This window comes from Austrofundulus limnaeus, unplaced genomic scaffold (genome assembly GCF_001266775.1).
Source record: "Austrofundulus limnaeus strain Quisiro unplaced genomic scaffold, Austrofundulus_limnaeus-1.0 Scaffold314, whole genome shotgun sequence".
NCBI lineage: Eukaryota > Metazoa > Chordata > Actinopteri > Cyprinodontiformes > Rivulidae > Austrofundulus > Austrofundulus limnaeus.
The window spans coordinates 257557-276311 of record NW_013952716.1 but is presented as its reverse complement, the minus strand read 5'-3'; the positions used below and the strand labels follow the sequence as shown (position 1 = coordinate 276311).

At 38.7% G+C, this 18755-nt stretch overlaps 1 protein-coding gene across 1 annotated transcript in view; it reads left to right on the top strand.

Moving 5' to 3' along the window:
• The window catches only part of si:dkey-172j4.3 (diacylglycerol kinase delta), a gene marked incomplete at both ends in the record, with an annotated part of 96257 nt that overhangs the window by 49696 nt on the left and 27806 nt on the right, over window positions 1–18755 (top strand). The window contains 2 exon segments of the mRNA XM_014021998.1: window positions 17963–18073; window positions 18253–18333. Of these exon segments, the coding sequence (XP_013877452.1) occupies window positions 17963–18073; window positions 18253–18333 (192 nt within the window).

Here is an 18755-nt window from a genome sequence, read left to right as displayed (position 1 = left end):
ACACACACACACACACACACACACACACACACACACACACACACACACACACACACACACAGGTGTGAGGCCGTGAGGCGTTCATGCTCCTGCTGGTCTGACACCAAACCGTTCCTCCTCTCCTCTCTGTGCAAAGGTTCTTTTTCATTGTCAGGTATTTTCTGTCTTCCAGTCTTTCCCCAAACCCTGGTCCTCAGCCGTGCTGTGTCACTGCCTGCACGTCTCCCTGCCTCGTCTCTCATCTCTTTCTCAGTCTGCCATCTGCTGGTGGAAGAACACACCTGCAGTATTACCACACCTGCTGGCATCGGGTTGAGCCTAATTTGGCATTCCAACAATGTCCGTCCAGGGACAGCGTGGCCTCATGATTACAAAAACACGGCCTTGTTCGAAAGGTTAGGTGGTTCAGTGTCTGCAGCAGCTGGTGACCGTCTGCATTGTATTAGTGTTCGAAAGGGTGGGAAAAACACGCCTGTGTTTTTTTCAGGTTCTTTTTACAAATGAATAAACAGATGATGTACATAAACTGGTCACCCTAATGAGGTAGTATAATATGTTCCATGTCATGTAACACTGAAGAAAAAGCACTGCTATCTAAACACATTATTTGCCTCCATTTTAAAAATAAGTTTTCTGTCATTTCAATACAGCAACATCAGTGTTTTCAGGAGGGCTCTTGTCCTGAAAATTAATAAAAGTTTCAAATTTTGAAGCTATCCAAAACAAATTTCATTTGCAAAATCCGAAATTTCTGCTTAAAGTGGGTTTTCTAAAAGCCAATGACAACACAAGCAAGAATATGAAGATGTTAAACAAATAAATAGCATTTACTGTAYGTCTCAATGGCTTTTTTCTTGTGATCCAGAAAATAAACAAAATACAAAAAGTAAAACATGAAAGTTTATTTTATTTAAATTTTGTTGCTACAGGAACTGCTGAAGTCAAACAAAACAACACTTGCAAATGAATTCTGTTTACTATAATTTACTTATAGCTCATTCAATAAATATACATTTGCTTCTCCATATTTTTCTGGCAACAAAAGTAAAGAAGAGCAAAAACTGGGTTTGGTAGTTCCTACTTGGACACTCCAGGATTACTGAAGGAGGATGTTGTCGTTGTTGGTTTGTGAWTGACTTCCACAACCTAAAGGGGTTATTTACTCATTTGGGAACTTCCACAGTGAATTTTTAATAGCTTCTCTTTTAACTGAGATTAGATTAAACTTTAACAGCTCTGGTAGGTTTGAAATAGTTGCCTTCAGACGTCTTACTTTGCTAAATACCTGTTGACTCTTCCTGATTTCTTCGACTTGGATCTCAGATGAGAAGCCCCGATGTCAGTCATCATCCTGGCAACTCTCAAAAGTCCTGTATTTTTCTGCTCTTTGAACGCATCACAGATGAGAAGTTGAACGATTTGATGGAGCACACAATGAAGCAGTGCTTAAAKATCACAGGTCCAAAACTCAGCTGGGGCCAGTGGCAGATCTAGGATTTTTCTGAGTAAGGGGCCATCAAGGGGCCACAATATTCATAGAGGTGCCAAGTCTTTGTTCAACATCCTTTCACACAAATTCCCAGTGTATATACATTTTACACTTCAAACACTTGTAATGTAATGTAATTTTAAAAAAATGTACCATTTTACAATAAGGCCCCCTTATGCTACGTTCACACTGTTATTGATATATCCTGCCAGAAAATCCAACTGCAGACTGTCGATTTCGGGTAAAGATCTCCTGTCCGTCTGTTTTGGTTTAGTGGGCAATATTCAGGAAACTGTCACGTGGAAAAACGAGTCTCTCTGATTGGTTGTCAAGATGCGTTGAGCGGTGAAAAGTTCAGATTTTTTAACTTCCGCAGCACCGCGTGCTCGGAAAATGCTCTGCTGCCCCTTCCGCCTTCCTTGCGCGCCGCCCAAAACATACGTGACGCGATGCACGACCCCTAGAGGTGCGTCCACCATAGACTTTGCATGTAAACTGGCTGCTCCTGCAGCTCAAAACGCGTTCGGTGTGAATCCACCATTATAGATGGCTTTTAAAGAGTTTATAGATAGGCTATTAATCTGTAAACACTTTAAAAATTATTAATAAGTGTTTATTATGCAATAATTAAGGACGAGAAAGAGACAAAATTGTCCAGTTTAATTTATTAATGATTTATGAAGTGTAAACTTTACAAATAATTTAATAACCTATCTAGAAACTCTTTATAAGCCAAGGGAAGCTTGATTGTAAAGTAGTACCCAACATCTTGCACAGTAAATTCTCCTCACCAGTTTTTCATACATTTTACTGTACATAGATAAAATATTTTCAAACACACATGTGAGAAAATCCAGCCATCATTTGTCTGTTGAGTTTTTTGCAGGATTGTTCACATTTTAGGAAGGGGAGAATTCTGTAAGCTTGCTTCATTCTGGACTTTACTATTTGACTCATTAGCACAACTAGTGTTTGAACATGGAACTGCATCCACCATCATCACTCCCAGGCAAAGGACAGATGAATGACAGGACAGGGGCACTTCAGGGGGCCAATCAGATTTCAGCTGGGGCCAATGCCCCTGTGGTCCCGCCCTTAGAACCACCCCTGGCTGGGGCCTTTCTGAGTGGATTTTACATGTTCTCCTAGTGTACAGTATATGCCTGAGTTTCCTCCCACAGACCAAAAACATGCATGTTAGGGTAATTGGTAATTCTAAATTGTCACTAGGTGTGAATCATTTGTCTTTATGTGGCCCTGTGATGGACTGRAGACCTGTCCAGGGTGTACTACACTTCTCATACAAGGACAGCTGGAGATGATGGGCCATGATTCTCTTACAGCGCTGCCTTGAAGTAGTAGGTCTCTTGTGGTTTGTTTGAACTGTGCCCACCTGGATCCCATGGGTGAAGACTTAGCCATCAGGCACCTGCCGACAATCTTCTTTTACTCACCTGGCTGTAGAATGAGACCTCAGTATCTCTTGTCTGAGCAGGGTATCATAGTCACTGGATCTAGTTGTCAATGAAAGGATTATGTTTTGTCGGGTCCCTCACTTAGAACCAGTTTGCCACTGGGGCAGAAACTATTGGGGCAAACTACCCCCAACAACATAGCTTCTGGGGTCTTTAGACTAGGGTTGAGCGATATTGGCATAAGGCAGGAAGGTCAAAGATAGAGGTGAAAGGAMCAAAGAGTTTGAGACAGAGTGAGGACTTAGACGAGGAAGTAGGCGATCCGTTATTTGGATTGAAGAGGAAAAAAGAAAAGGAGTGCCAGTCAAACCCTACTTTAAAACCCCGTCACAAAAAGGAAATGAGCTTCAGGAGATAACAAGGAAGAGAAAATGTCCAGGTACCTCTGCTCAAGCTGTTTCCCCCTGCAGCCTGATCTGAGATAAACATCAGAAAKTTAAAGGATGACACATAAATTAGTCTAAACATCCCTATAGTTTGTTTCTGGGACTTGCTTTGCGTCTGTCTGTCATTGAATTCTGTTAAACATTGTAAGAAAGYGGAAGATATTGAAATTTCCTGCAGCTAATGATGTCGCAATTAATTGTCATTACCCTGAAATCTGTTCACGSTAATGTGATTGCCGTAAACTGGTAGCTGGTAATAGAGATGTGTATGATCTCTAATGAAGCTGCAGGAACCCAGGGTCCCTCACATGTCACCCACGCCAAGCAACAGCCTGTTCACCCTGCTGTCGTCTGGCATACTCCACGGTTAGCTTAGCTGCTGTCATCCTGACGTCTTGAGAAGCTTTTTTTTCTTATTCTTTCAATAATGTATTTTTAGGAGAGATTTTCACACCAATTCTAGACAATTCTATAGTTGGGATTTATCTTTTTGTGTCGTTTTTAGGTTATCTTGTTTCTCTTTGAATTCTGTCAAGGGCGTAGCTCAAATAGACTAGACAGACACATTGAGCTTTTATTTGAGTCATTTCACAGCAGTAGCTGCAATGTCACCTATTAGTCACCATCTAAAGCCTTTGACCCGATTCTGAACTGATTTAATACCAGCTGATTTGGAACTAGATAATCATTTTGCAGGTTTTTTTTTTTTTTTTGGAACGGGATAAAAGACTGAAAAGGAGATAAGAAGGAGAAACTGATGCGTGAAGAGGCGAAGTCGTCGACCAGCATAAAAGAGATCTGGTGTCAGTGAGAGAGAGTCTGTGGGGAACAGCATGTTTCTGCTCAGTAAAGGCTAAATGATATGCCGACTGGCAGAAAACACACACGCAAGCACTGGCAATCGCTGTAATTAGCTTTAGCTGATGAGATGCTGATCTGACACTGTAAGCAGGTCGATCACTCACAGACACATACGCAGGTTTGTTTTTATATCCCCATGGGGACCGTGGATTGACTTCCATTCATTTTTTGGTAATTTTATATCCTAACCCTGACCATTTACCCTAAAACTAACCAAAACTCAATTCACATTTTAGTTCTAAACCTAACCCCTCACCCCAAAACAGCATTTAAACTTATCCCCAAAAAGTATTAAACAGTATGTTAGAAAGATGGGCCTCACAATTATAGCATATTCTAAAACACACATTGTCAGGGTAGCTCACACCAAAACAAATGAGGTTTCCAGTTCTCTTTAACAAAGCGATGCACCACTAGGCTCCCCGTCATTCTATAAAGTGCATCTGTTTCCAGACCTCTGTGCAAGTTTGAATTACATTTTATTATATCGAAGCTACACACTTTAGATTAACATGAGTAACATGCATCACAGGTGAAAGGAAGGGTTTGACTTCACTAGTTTAGACTTCCAACATTTTTCTCATATTTAAATATGAAAGAATCTTGTATAATAATTTGAGACCACCCTAAAGTGGACCCAACTGTCAATCAACGTTATCAAGAACAGGCTTCCTGTTACCTCATTTCTGCTTTTTCTTGTCCAATCACTGACAGTTCCGGATAGAAGATAACTAAAATGTGATCCTAAACGGGCACAGCTTCATTTCTAAAGTAATGAATAAAAGTCACTGCTCAACTTGTGTGGGCGTGTGTGTGTGTGAGAGAGGGGGTGGGGGACCACTGCTAACCAGACAGGTTACTCCAGTTCTATTTATAACCTCATTGAAGTAGGTCTGGTTCTCAGGTAAACTAGAAGAAACAGCCCATTTTCAAGCCCCGCCTTATGTTCAGGAGGTGTGTGTGTGTGTGTGTGTGTGTGTGNAAGACCCCAGCAGGAGGCTGGAAGGTGTGTGTCATTGAGAAAGTTGGAATTACTAATAGAAAGCCAGTTTGTGCCTTGACAAGACCGTGTGTATTTGTGTGTGTGTGTGTGTGAGAGAGAGAGAGAGAGAGAGAGAGAGAGAGAGAGAGAGAGAGAGAGAGAGAGAGAAAGAGAGAGCAAAGGTGAAAGCCACATTCTCTCACTTTAAAGCAATGCACACCTGAGGAGGTGTGGCTTCTTGACAAGGGAAGTTTTGAGTAGGAGGAAGTAGAAGTAACAGTAGCTTTGTCTGAAGAGCTGCTTGTGTGAAAGGAGTTAGAGCAGGGTGAGGAAAATTTACTTCAGGACGAATACATTTTGTATTGTTATTAAATTGTAAAAAGAAAAATAGATAGGATGTGGAGAAAACATATGTAGCTTAAAGGAAAGAGCAAAAGTTGAAAGGGCACCTTGGCTCCAACCTCCTGAACGCGTGTCGTAGCAACACAACAAATCCAGACTGATTTCCTTACTACCAGGTTTGGGGTAACCTTCGCGGGGAGATGCTGGGATTCTGTCGRTCTAGCTGGTGCTGTGTTCCTCTGTTTTTACAAGAAAGGCTAAGAAATGACTTCAGGCCTGAGGATGACCCTTTGTATCCTGATGAGAAGGATAATCTGCTGGTGGAAGAGGTCAGTGAGAGAAATCGTTCAAATGTATTTATTATTAACAGAAACATGGTTGCCTTTCGCCTTGTTTTAATGGTTTGCCTTTACACTGTAGATGATGGCTTTAATATGAGCATGGAGCTTTTATTGATTGAGTGAAAGGTAGAGACTTTTTTTATGAGGTGGTTTTGGGTTGGTCTGAAATCCAGCCTGAACTGCCAAAGTGTGACACCAGGGGCCTCATGCATAAAGGATTGCACAGCTTTTACACTAAAAGTTGACGTACGGACAWATTAAGAAAAATGTGCCACACCAAAGTATTCAGATGTATAAAACTGTGAGCACGCAGGTTCCTGCGCACCTTTCCTTTATACATCCCAATGAACGTGGAACTGAGCGCACCTGAGACACCTCCCCTGACACACCTCCATTTAAATCTGTAAAATAGATGTAAATGTGTCCAGCGTGTGAGATTCTCCTCAGATTGTCCTCTCTATGGGATCAGAAATGATTTTTAGATGCAGGAAAAATATACATTAAATGGAGAATGAGTGAGAAAATTGTCTATATAAGTAGTGGGGTGTTTGCCACGCGCAAAGGTGTGTGTGCTGTTATTTTCAGCTGCGCATGAGGCTGACAGACATTTCCACCTTTACACGTCTTTAATAAATGTAAACACAGAGGAACTGATGACTTTTGTAGAACTTAGAAAAATATGTATTAAATAGTTGATGTGAAGAAACGCGCATTTCCTGCTCTTGTAAAAAATAGAACAACGCGCCCGTCCTCCGCCTCATCTCATAAAAAGCGGGGGGTACACGGTGCATCACAACTGGACGCAAAAGGCTACCTGACCAAGTGTCAATATGTTGACAACGTTTTTTTCTCAGTGACAATTAAAATGTTTCTTAGACAAATCACACATTTTATTTCCCTCAGCTGTGTGTGTGCTCTGCAGGCCTGTGCTCTGYGTGTTTCCAACTATGTGACAACAATATAAACACTTTACAGTTTACAGTAGACTGGAGGTTATTTGATCATTTTTAGACTGATCTATTTTTTTGTCTGAGGTTAAATGATTTTCAGTCCCGGGGTTCAGTTTCATGATCACGTTTAAACAATAAAACTCAAACTAAAAAAAAATCTGACACCGTGTTCAGACGCTCCTTACATCCAGAAAACAGAACAGAGTCATATTTCTGTGGATTCAGGTCAGATTCGTGACTTTGTGRGTTAAAACTGTCGACTGAAAAACTTTGCGTGGCTGCCGCACATTCTCATGGCAGGTGAAAAGTTTCACTTTCACGCAACATTGGTTTTGATACATCCCAACGTGGGCGTAGAACCTGGCGCACGCAACTTATGCGTAAGCACCGTTTATACATGAGGCCCCTGGTCTTCTATTCTTCAWTGTCTTTCTTACTTGTTTTTGCTGTCGTAGCTATAGAAATTAGTAAAATTGTGGTTTGTAAAGACACATTTTAAGCACCTTTGTGATGATTTAAATCCTAAAACGAGTCAAWTGTCTTTCTAAAATCACCACCAACAACCGTGCTTTTCTTAAACTGACGTGTCTGGTTCTGCAGCACCAGGCTCACTTATCATGAATCACAATTGCTTCATAATTTTAAAAGGAGTTGCTTCCTACTACAGCTCTTAGTGGCTTTGTAAACATATCTTAACCAAGTCACAGAGAATTCTTTGAAAATCAGTTTTTCTAAACAGGACAACATAAAAATATAGTTTTTATTTAGACTTTTTTAAACACAGTTGTCTGTTTTTAGCCTTTATCTTGAAAGGATTAGTTCAGAATACCTAAAACACAGGCAGCAGATGTTAGTCTCTAGATTTATAGATTTGTTTGTTTGTTTKTTTTTAGTTAAGATTAAGACATACTGAAAGTATGCTTGACATACATTTAGTTTTTTGCTTCCAGTGGGTCAGGCTCAGTGGTGGACAAAGTACTCAACTCTAGTACTTGAGTAAAAGTATTGATACTCATGGTCAAATCTACTCCACTACAAGTAAAAGTTACTCAGTCAAAAATCTACTCAAGTAAAAGTACTGAAGTACTTACTTTTGAAAATACTTAAGTATTCAGAAGTACATGCATTTTAAAGTACTTAAGTACAAAGTAAAAGTACAAATTACATTCTCTTTTTTACTTTTCTTTTTTTGTCACTTCAGTAGAAAACGAAACTAAATATTAGTTTATTTATTTTATTTATTTCTTCATCATCAGTGACTTTTTTTAAGTGAAGAGAAAATGGAGACAGAGAGAAAAACAGAGAGAGAAGTAATTAGAAAGATTGAAATARCGATTAGRAGTATATTAAATTTACACCAACAAAACACAGGACCACACACCCAACATCTGTCCGCTCACCTGAAAAATAAATGGATAAATACATGGAGGGCATATATAAAAATATACACATACCCATACATATATAGAGATATACAAACATACATGCCTACATTCATAAATATTGTCAGTATATACACACAGACATATATACACACTCAGTGACCAGTCAGAACCCCCGGATCAGAGCACCTGTTTGTGAGCAGTTGTGAACACGCGTGTATATACAAGATTTCTCCAATGGAATATTTAATAGTGACTGTGGAGGATCGGAGACCCAACCCCCAAGACACGAGGCAGACATAGGGAAGACCAGAGCCCAAGGGCCTGGGAGGGACCCTGAGTGCAGAGCCCCAAGGGGCACCCGCACAGGGCTCTAAGCTAGCAGTTAGCACACAATGGTAGATTATTTTTCAATCATCTCTCACAGCATTAAACCACAACCACTCTAACTAAAGTCAACTTCATTTAAAGGGTTTAAACTAGTGAGAAAAAAGTGTGCTGACTTATCTCAATGTGCTTTCTCAGGTTAGATGGTGAGTTATGGAATGCTGAAAGGTAATTTACCCGTGGTAAACAGAGAAGACATTTGAACTGATACAAATTATTTTTAAGTCCTAAAACAAACATTGAACTGAGATGTGGCCATGGGTGTGCTGGTTTCTCTCCTTGCGTTTCATCAGTGGTCTCCATTGCATCTTCTTCTTTTGTCTGGTTCTGCTTGAAATGAAAGTAAAGTGATGGGAGCGCGCGCTCCGCTACCGTGAGTTAACGAGTGTGACGTAGGCTATAAGCTACGCATGTGATTGGTTACCTTTGTGACGAACATAGCTTGTGGCCAATTGCATTTCATGAAAAGAAAAACCGGAACAACAGATTTTTTTTTTTTTTTTTTTTACAGCGGATTATAAAGCTATGCTGATCTAAAAGGAACGAGTAACTACAAGCTTCCTAGAAATGTAGTGGAGTAAAAAGTACAATATTTGTCTTTGAAATGTAGTGGAGTAAAAGTAAAAAGTTCCCAAATAAATAACTACTCAAGTAAAGTACAGATACTCAAAAAATGTACTTAATTACAGTAATAAAGTAAAAGTACTTTGTTACTGTCCACCACTGGTCAGGCTGTCCTTGTCCATGTTTTAAAGTAGAATAATTAAAAGTTCTCCATAATTTCTGAAAGTCTTTACCAGGTTTCTTTGGACTTTGCTTGACTTTATAATTGATTTTTGTCCAGTACTACACTGTTTTCTGAAGAATGTCTTTATTTTTGTTAAAGTACGCCTTTAAACTGATTAGCAGAATTATTAGTAGCTTGTTGCAAAGACCTTTTGTTTCCATTATACGATTTGGATGCACAAAATAAGATTTTAGTTCCCTTGATGATCAGCTGAAGGATGGCGTATCTCTCAGGTCTTGTGTCAAATCTTTGACAAATAGGAACTTTCAGATATTGTTCATCTGCTGGAGATGGTTTTCTAGTCCTGGCATGTTTTCTTTTGCCCTCCACTTTCCTATTTTTTAAATCACAAACAGCACATTATGCCATCAACATCAGATATGAGAWCAGGACTAAGCAGTAAAATAAGAAAAAGTCCAGGAAAAAACTTATAGAGACCTTTAGAGAGCCTGAAGAACGGTTGATCAAGACCACCTTAAACGATTATGATACGGTCTGTTTGCTTGAAATGAAACTCTAAAGAAAATAAAGGTGAGTAAAACTTCTGCACAGAACTGTTAGAAGTTATGTAAGTCTGTGCAAATATTACCTTGTAACAAGGGAAAACCATAAAACTTGATCCAATCCATCAACATAACCAAGACRTTTCTGTTTTCCTTGTATTGACATGTCTGCTGACTCTCTGCTTGTCAATATACAAAGAGATGGGTTCTTTTGAATAGCTGTGTTTATCTTCAGTTATTTGACTTTAGTACAACGAGTTAACATTTCATTACAACAGTGAAGTTCCTTCATCCTTCTTGGTAAATATACACATACTGGTCACATTAACCGGGTTTGTTAGGAGTCTGGGAAAGATGTTAAGCTCTAGTCATTGGTTGAGCAAATGTTTACAGTGTGGAGGTCAGTCCTTCATGCAGGATGAAGTATTGGATAGTTAATTGTAGCTTGAAGGAAAAGATTTCAGTTCATTTTATTTATATAGCACCAAGTCACGACAAACGTCATCTCAGTACACAGAAAACAATAAATCTAAAGAAGCCAGCAGATTGCGTTAAATCACTTTGTCACCGTCTCCMATCCTGAATGGCACATTGGTGACAGTGGAGAGGAAAAACTCCCTTTTTAATGGGAAGAAGCCTCCAGCAGAACCAGGCTCAGGCCTGCAGGACATCTGCCTCGACCGGCTGGGTTTGAGAGGACAGGAAAGAGACACAGACAAACACAGAAGGACTGGTCCAGGTGTGTTTTCTACAAGAAGAACGACAAAGAAAACCATGTTATTGATAGAAATGATTGCAACAAACATTTACAGGAGAATGACTAAAGACAGCAGCAGAGTGAAGAAATGTTGTTTGTCCTACAGCAGTCTAAGCCTATAGCAGCAGAACTAAGGAATAACTGAGGAAACCACCCCTTACTATAGGATTTATCAAAATGGAAAGTCTTAAGTTTGGCTTTAGTTAAAAATTTAAAAATAAAGGTTTATTGTTTCTCGAAGGGYTGCGTTTTCCTTGCTGACTTTTATGCCAAAGGTTTAAACTGCATGTCAAACTAAARGGTTCTGTCTGGCCCACTTAAAGCCCTCCCACCTTTATAATTCAATGCAACAAAATAAACAAATTTAAAAGGGGAACGATACTTGCCCTACCTCTGAGTTGTTGGCTTTAAGTAACTGTTGCCCTGTATTAATGTCTCAAAGTTTATTTAAATTGACCATAAACAACATCTCCCATAACACACATCGATTATGCATGGGAATTCCCTGTAGGAACGTGGGAGTTTAGAATTGAAGATGGCAGCAATTTATCACAATTCACCAGTGAGTAAAACTCTGTTCCTTTTTTCCTTTTTTAAATAGTATTTAGGTATTAATTATTTCATATTTAGTCAGTCAAACATGTAATATAAGAGGATGTGTTAAAATGTTTCTATGCAGGAAATACCACATAGAGCTCAGTTGTTTGGTAGCAGTGCTCAGACGTAGCATTGACATGAGGAACATTATGTTTTGTGTTTAGTCAAAGGTAAGCATCAAACATCAAAGTTAATTACAACTGGCCCTTTGAGGACCACCGTAATGTTCACATGGCCCTCAGTGAATATGAGGTTTGACACCCCTGGTTTAAGCCAAGGTCATCAAAAGATGTCAAACTTTGTGAGATATGTGTTAGTGTTCAGGCTATGTGTTGAAGGTCACTCTGTTACTACCACACTAAATTTTAGCTCAATATCTTCAGTTGGTTTGAAGACCACCAGTTGCAGATGGCCATCCACTGGTTCCCATCTGATTAATTCAGATCCATCAAGTGGTTCATGATAAATTTTGCCAACAGACTCAAGCAAAAGCTATGCTGCTCTTTTATCGTCGAGAAGGTGGGGGTGAAATGGAGAATTGAAGGGTTGAAACAGTCAAATGTGTGGATGCCCCTCAGACCGCTGCCCGCCTGTCTGTGCTTTTTGCAGATGAGTATGTTTGTGTGGCAATGTGCTTTTGCACTCATCCACTTCCCCTGCCTCTCTGTGTGCGAGTTTTCTGTGCACATCAAGTCTGCTGAGGGCAATTGTTGTGATGTGATTAGTCCTGCTCTAATGAATACACTGATCTGTCTGACAACATCTCCCTGAGAGAAGAGGAACTGAGCTTCAGGGTGTTTTCTACGATGTGACCACAAGCTATCAAAGACACTGACATTTGAAGTCATCCCATGTTGTGTTTATGAACAGTAGTTGTATGTACATGTTTGTTCTTCTTAAATCGTACAGCATGTGACATTTTTATCCTCAGGACTCTGATTTTTTTGCCCTGGATTTTTCCTCCCCATCGGATGGAGTCATTACCTCTAGCGAAATGCCTGAGAACGCACAGTCCAGAACCCACCTTGGAGAGGTGTTTAAGGTCACAGTTTTATGCTTGTTCTAATTTAACTTGTAGAAGTAATGACATCTTAGTTTATTTTGTCACTAGTTTCCATATTTATACAGTGCTGCCGAGTGTTGAAGGCGACATCGTGTTGAGGCTTGGTGCCTCTTGGTGTCACGATGGATTCCCTCGGTCATTACATTGGCATTGTCAAAGAGTGACGTTTTAACCCACATATGCATCTTTCTCTTACCCTAGGCAAATAGTTTCTGGCCCTGTGACTTGAGACATCAATCTTTCCTTCCACATATTTGCATCAAGGCGTGTCTGAACATGGAGTCCTGCATGTTCAGGTGTCAAAATCAGAAGACTGTCTTCCGTTTCGTAACTATTCACAGATTAGCACAAACATCTGTGTAATCATCAGCAGTTGTTGAGCTGTTGTCAGCGCACAGCCCCGAGGGKTAGATCTAAACAGGAAAACTGAAGTAAATACAACAGGTGTGAAATAAGGCTTTAGAAACAGCCTTCAAATTGCAGCATATGAATATTTTCTTCTCTAACACCAGCAATGTGAATTGTAGTCTCACTAAAGTCACATTAWAGACATTTCTGTTTTCCAGTAGTAAAATTAGAAACATGTTCAATTGTGGACAACATTTTACCTTTTACTACTTTAACAGCTTCTTAGCTAAAGTTAGGTTCCTTTTAAAGTGATGCTCAGTAATATTTTATCTGTTGTAGACAGCTTTTCAAACAGCCTCGGTTCAGAAGGACTGTTTATTTCTGACGGGATTGGAAAAACTAACAGCCCAGTCCAAGTGGGACCAAGACCAAACTGCTGCCGTCTTCATTCAGCTCCTCTTTTCAAAAGAAAATTTGTCTTCAATTTTACATCACATGTGAAAGATTTAATTTTTTTTATGACGGAAATAAAAACACCAACATGCATTTCTTCTAAAAAAACAAACTTATTTTTCATATGACTTGTTACTCATTAGTTGTTGCTTTTTGCAGACAACCAACCAGTTAGATCAGTACCTGTAAACCAGAGTAAATGAACACAACAGCAACACATGAAAAAACAAAAATTGCCCAAGACTTCTACATTTTTCTTAACATCAGACCAGATCAACTGGTTTTCTTTTACTTTTTCTTGAATTTCCTGTCCAGGTCATAGGGAAGGTATGCTAGTGACAATTCGGAGTTGTCTAACATGCATGTTTTAGGTCTGGAGACCAGACTTCCCAGGGGGAAAAAAATAAAAACATGGGTAAGGGGAGAATATCCAAACTCTACACATAAAGGTCAGAAGGTGAACATTCTTGTTGTGAGAAACCAGGTCTAATTTTCTTTCAACTTAATTGTTGATTAAAAGGAGATTTTTGAAAGTGATATTAATTTTTCATGTGTCCCCATGAGTTAGATATAAACTATTGAAATTAATAAAATAATAATGTCTGTAAACTAGGACAGCTCTGATAGATTTGAATGGTTTTAGTTAGATATAATTAGGTGTAATTAATTTAATGTGCAGGAAGCACACATGAACATCCAGTAGAGAGGTTTTGGTTCTAACATCATGTACCACTAAGTCTGAATGCTTCACATGAGCAACTTTTAAGCTACTGAACCAAGGAGTCAGAGAAATACAACCTTTGTTCTCTGAGTTTAGTAAAGTGTGCCTCTTTTGTATTTCCTGATCAAAGGTATTTTCATTATTGCTGAGGAAAATAGGTCAGCCTGAAGAGATCTAAACTCAAACAGCTCTTGACTTTGACCCAACAGAACAACTTTATGAAGGCTGTCATCACTTATTCACCAGCTGATTTATTCTGGTTGAACAAAAGACGTTCTGTTGTCTTGATGTTTTTTTTTTTTTTTTTTTTTTTTTTTTTTTTTTTTTTTTTTTTTTTTAAAGCCAGAATGTAATCCTCGGCTCCACTTCTGTACAAGATTGTCTGGACTCTAACTCGCAGCCCGTCCTTCAGCTTTATTACTGCGGCAAAACTCTGATTAGCTTCTTGACTGACAGCTTCTGTTAGTGTTGCCATTGCGACAGTTGATAAAGTTGATTGGTAGATTAGAGTTGTTAATGCTTCAAGTAATCTCTGATGTGGCAGGTTGTTAGAAGACCTTTACACCTTTCCCCCTCCTTCAGGGATTGCCAACTTACTTTTGTGTGTCAACTTCCTGGAGGTCATTTGTTAAGACTGTTGTTGTTTTTCCTTTCTGCTGGCACAGCTCATTTTGGTTCCCATCTTTCTTGCTAACATTCCATAATGTGAGCCTATCTGTCACTGCTCTGCCAGCCAGCTTTCTCTTCTTTAGTCTAAAACTTGATGATAATAGATTCTGTCTCCCTTAAGGGCATGATGGCACATTTGTAAGAAACGCCAGCACAAAGTAGAGCRGTTCAGGATTGCAGAACTAAAAAAACATGGGAAAAGCTAAAGAATGAGCTTTGAGAGATGCTTTTGGTTTAACACCAGTTTTTCTTCTTTTGGCCTTCTTGCCCATGCAAATTTAAAAAGCGCTCATACAGGCTGTCGGCTTGTTGCTAGTTATGCATTCAGCCCATGAAACTCCTGTCTGAGTCTTGAATTTTCCTTTGGGGCAGATTTCTGCTTTATGTTGTGATGTAGAGAACCACTGAGCCAACAGCTCTTGGGCGACTGTTCGGGATGAAAAGATTTGCTTTTTATCTTAGACGAATGACGTACCACTGTGAAAGAAAGCAACAAAGTCCCTGTTACAGCCCAGCAGAGTTTTCTTATCGTGTAATTCAGCAACAGAAACATCCTTACAAGCATCGCGTTTCCCTTAGAGCTCGTCTGTCACATCAGCCTGCTTTTGCAATATGATGAAAACTCAAACTTACTTGTAACTGCTGAACACTTCCAGARTTTATATGGAAATTCCAAACTACTGCTCTACTGAACCTACTTATGTAAGATGCAATACATCATTACTTCAAAATAAATACTGTTTTTTCTGTGGTAACACAGAAAAAAAATYATGTACTAAAATTCAGTAAAATTACTTTAGAGATACCATGTCTTCATTTCACAACTTTCTAATTTAGGAATTTTTACATGGTTTTGTCAAATGGTGGAAGAAAATGTGAACATATTAAAAACAAATCCCATTCACCAGTGTTAACCCTACCCCTATAAATCAACCCCTAATCTAAAGTCAACAGTCTTTGTTCCACCAGCGGGCAAAAACTGTGCAGTTTCCAGACATTTACTGCCGGGGGCTTAAAAAAAACAAAAACAAGGTGTCAGACGACTTCCTCCGGTTATTACCTTTAGTTTGACACCCTTACATAAAATAAAATAAAAATGTCAAAAGGCTTTTAAGGACTTTCAGGGGTTAAGGGGTTAAGATATAGCAAAAACTACTAATGTCCCAATACCAGCATTTTTACAAGTACTCATACAAAATGCCCTGATACTCGGAACCAATAATACCAATACCAGTACTGCCACTGGTACCAATATTAAATTGTATTTGCTACAGTTTAAATTTCTTCAGTTTCATGTTTAAGAAAGTTATACAAGTTTAGAGAAAATCTTGGTTGAATTTCTTTTTATTTTAAAAATGTTGCGACAGTATACATCAGGGGTGTCAAACTCATTTTCACCGAGGGCCACATGAGAGTTATGGTGGCCCTCGAAGGGCCTCTTTAATGAACTTTGATGTTTCATGTTTAACTTTGACTAAACAGAGTTTTAACACGTCCTCTTTTCTTCTCTTTTCTTCACTGATAAGAACTAAGTGAATGACTGACTAAATCTGTAATAAATACAGAAATATTATTTAGTTTATAGTTGATGCTGACTTTAAGCAGCTTATTTTCAGACATTAAAACTGAGCTATCCAACTAAATTGCTCAGTTACTTAAAGCCAACAGCTCAGGGACAGGAATTTATTAAATTTATTTTTATTTCATTTATTTTTATTAAATTTATTTTGTTGCATTTAATCATAAATTTAAAGTTTACCATTGATAAAAGAAACAAATTTAATGCTAAGTAAAAAAATATATATTTTTTTTGGCAAGCCACACGGGAGTCACGTTGTGTTTGACACATGTGGTATACAGTACATCATGCTGTATATTAGATTTGATCAACTAATTCATCTTAACATAAAAATACAATGTCTTTTTTTTTTACAAAAAAATACAATGTCTATATCTCCATGTATGGCTTGTATTGTATTGTATTGTATTGTATTGTATTGTATTGTATTTTATAGGTAGTCTGCAACAAACTTCAATTTACATTTGAGAACATCAAATTTTACCAAAATAATTGGACGGCTGCATGATGTTAGAAAATCTTGCGATGGCAATATTAGGTTCATTAAATAATTTTTACATTTCTAATTTGTACTTCCTACTCTATGTGACCCTTATCATTTTTGGCAAGGTCATTTGTGTCTGCTGTGAACTTTGCTGCTGTGAGACTCTGTCCTAGTAGTTAGTAAATATTGCACAAATACAACTTCAAAACTCTTGAAATAAATTTGTCAAAAATTATTGCCCTTTGCAATGTGAATATTGCGCACACTGATATTGTGATGATGATATATTGGCGATATCTTGTGCAGCCCAATTAGACATTACAATGGCATTTGTTAAGGTAAAAATATTTTTAAAGTGTCTTTGCAAGGTCAGATCATGCTGCTTTTTAAAAAATCTCTATTTTAAGGACTCTATTGCTCTATTACTTTGCCTTCTCTGCATCACAGAATGGATTAGGAAACAGTTTTCCTGGATTAGGCTGCATAAAACTAAAATGGTTAGCAGTTTTTTGGATGTACTAGATGTTGCCAAATGATCCCCAGCTGTTTTCAGACATATTTTTAGAAACAGTGCATGAAGCTTTGAAGCTGCTTGTAGTATCTGCTGTTTAATCATTCTTTTAACACATTGTGACACGTGGTGTTTTATCTCTGAACCGTCACAAACACGACACGGCGGCTAATCTAATCKAATCGTGCAGGAATGCTGCTGCACTGGCTGATAAACGCAACACAGGTACGGAGGAGGAGGCGAGTTGACGTGCTGAGAGTTTCAAGATGGTATCTGTCCCTCCGCCTGCCCCTTCATCCATCGTGAGGAATGCTGGTCTCCATGGCGACACTCTGCGTCTCATCTGAAACTGATTACCCRTGGTGTGTTGTGTCCTCTCAGGGCATGTACTCATAAACAGAGAGCGGGGCGAGCAGTACATGATAATCAGACAATTAATATACAAGAGCAGCCGACACARTGAAGACGGTGGAGAAATCAGCTCAGCGGAAACGTAAAAACCAAATCGTGTGTTTTGGTTATTCAAATGAGATCCATGTTGAACTTCCTCCCTGCTTTATCTCATGACTTCTGCTTAACATGTGGTTCCTATTTTATATCTGTCATTTTTCATTTATTCTTCAAATTAACCACCTGTTCCTCTGTAAAAAAGAATACATCCTGTAAAAAAGTGCACAAAATTTGTCTTTATAGGTTAAAAGTTTGATGAAACAGCTCTTCAGGTGCATATTTCTGCCTCTGCAGTGTTTTGTTAGGATATCATAGTAACAATACCCAAACTGATCATCGTCTGTTTACTTGTGAACTTCCAAAAGACTAGCTGGTAAATGTGCTATTCTTTTTTTTTCTTCTCCTCCACTTCTCTCCTTCCTTTCCACCCTCTTCATTGTTTTAGAAAAGTGTGAAGGAGGGAATCCTGTTAAAGCAGACCAGCTCTTTCCAGAGATGGAAGAGGAGGTACTTCAAACTCAGAGGAAGGACTCTCTACTATGCCAAAGACTGCAAGGTACTGATGCTGTATTTTAATAAAAGAACAACGCAGCAACTGAGAATCAGAACTAAAAGTAAAGAGTCTTGCTGAAAGGTTTTATGTGGTATGAAAGTGTCAGAAAACGACAAAATGTGTCTGGATATTTAAAAAAAATAGGAAAACTCTGATTGCATGGTTTTGTTTTTCCCCATCAGTCTCTAATTTTTGATGAAGTGGACCTATCAGATGCCAGTGTGGCAGAGACGAGCACTAAGAACATCAACAACAGCTTCACAGTAAGCAGCAGGCAACTATTTACATCAACTTTTTGACTTAACTCCTCAAAATGCTTTCAGATCGTGAACCAAGAGCTCGGGTTTTGGTTGGTGGTCATTTTAAATATAAGTTCAAAATAAAAGTGTATGTAAAAAAATGTACACCATCTTAATCCCATCATTATCTACGCCACTGGTATTGTAGCTCAGTTTTTTTAAGCTGAATTATACATGTCTTAACAGTRGAATTGTTTGAGAACCTGTTAGATGCCCACATGGTTTTAGGTTGTCAGGTTGTTAAAGCAACAACAGAAACCACGATTAGAAAGCTTGATTGGTGTAGGTTGTCATCAGTGTTTCCCATAGAGCAGGGCTATGGTAGCCCGTCAACGTTAAAAATATACACACACACACACACACACACACACACACACACACACACA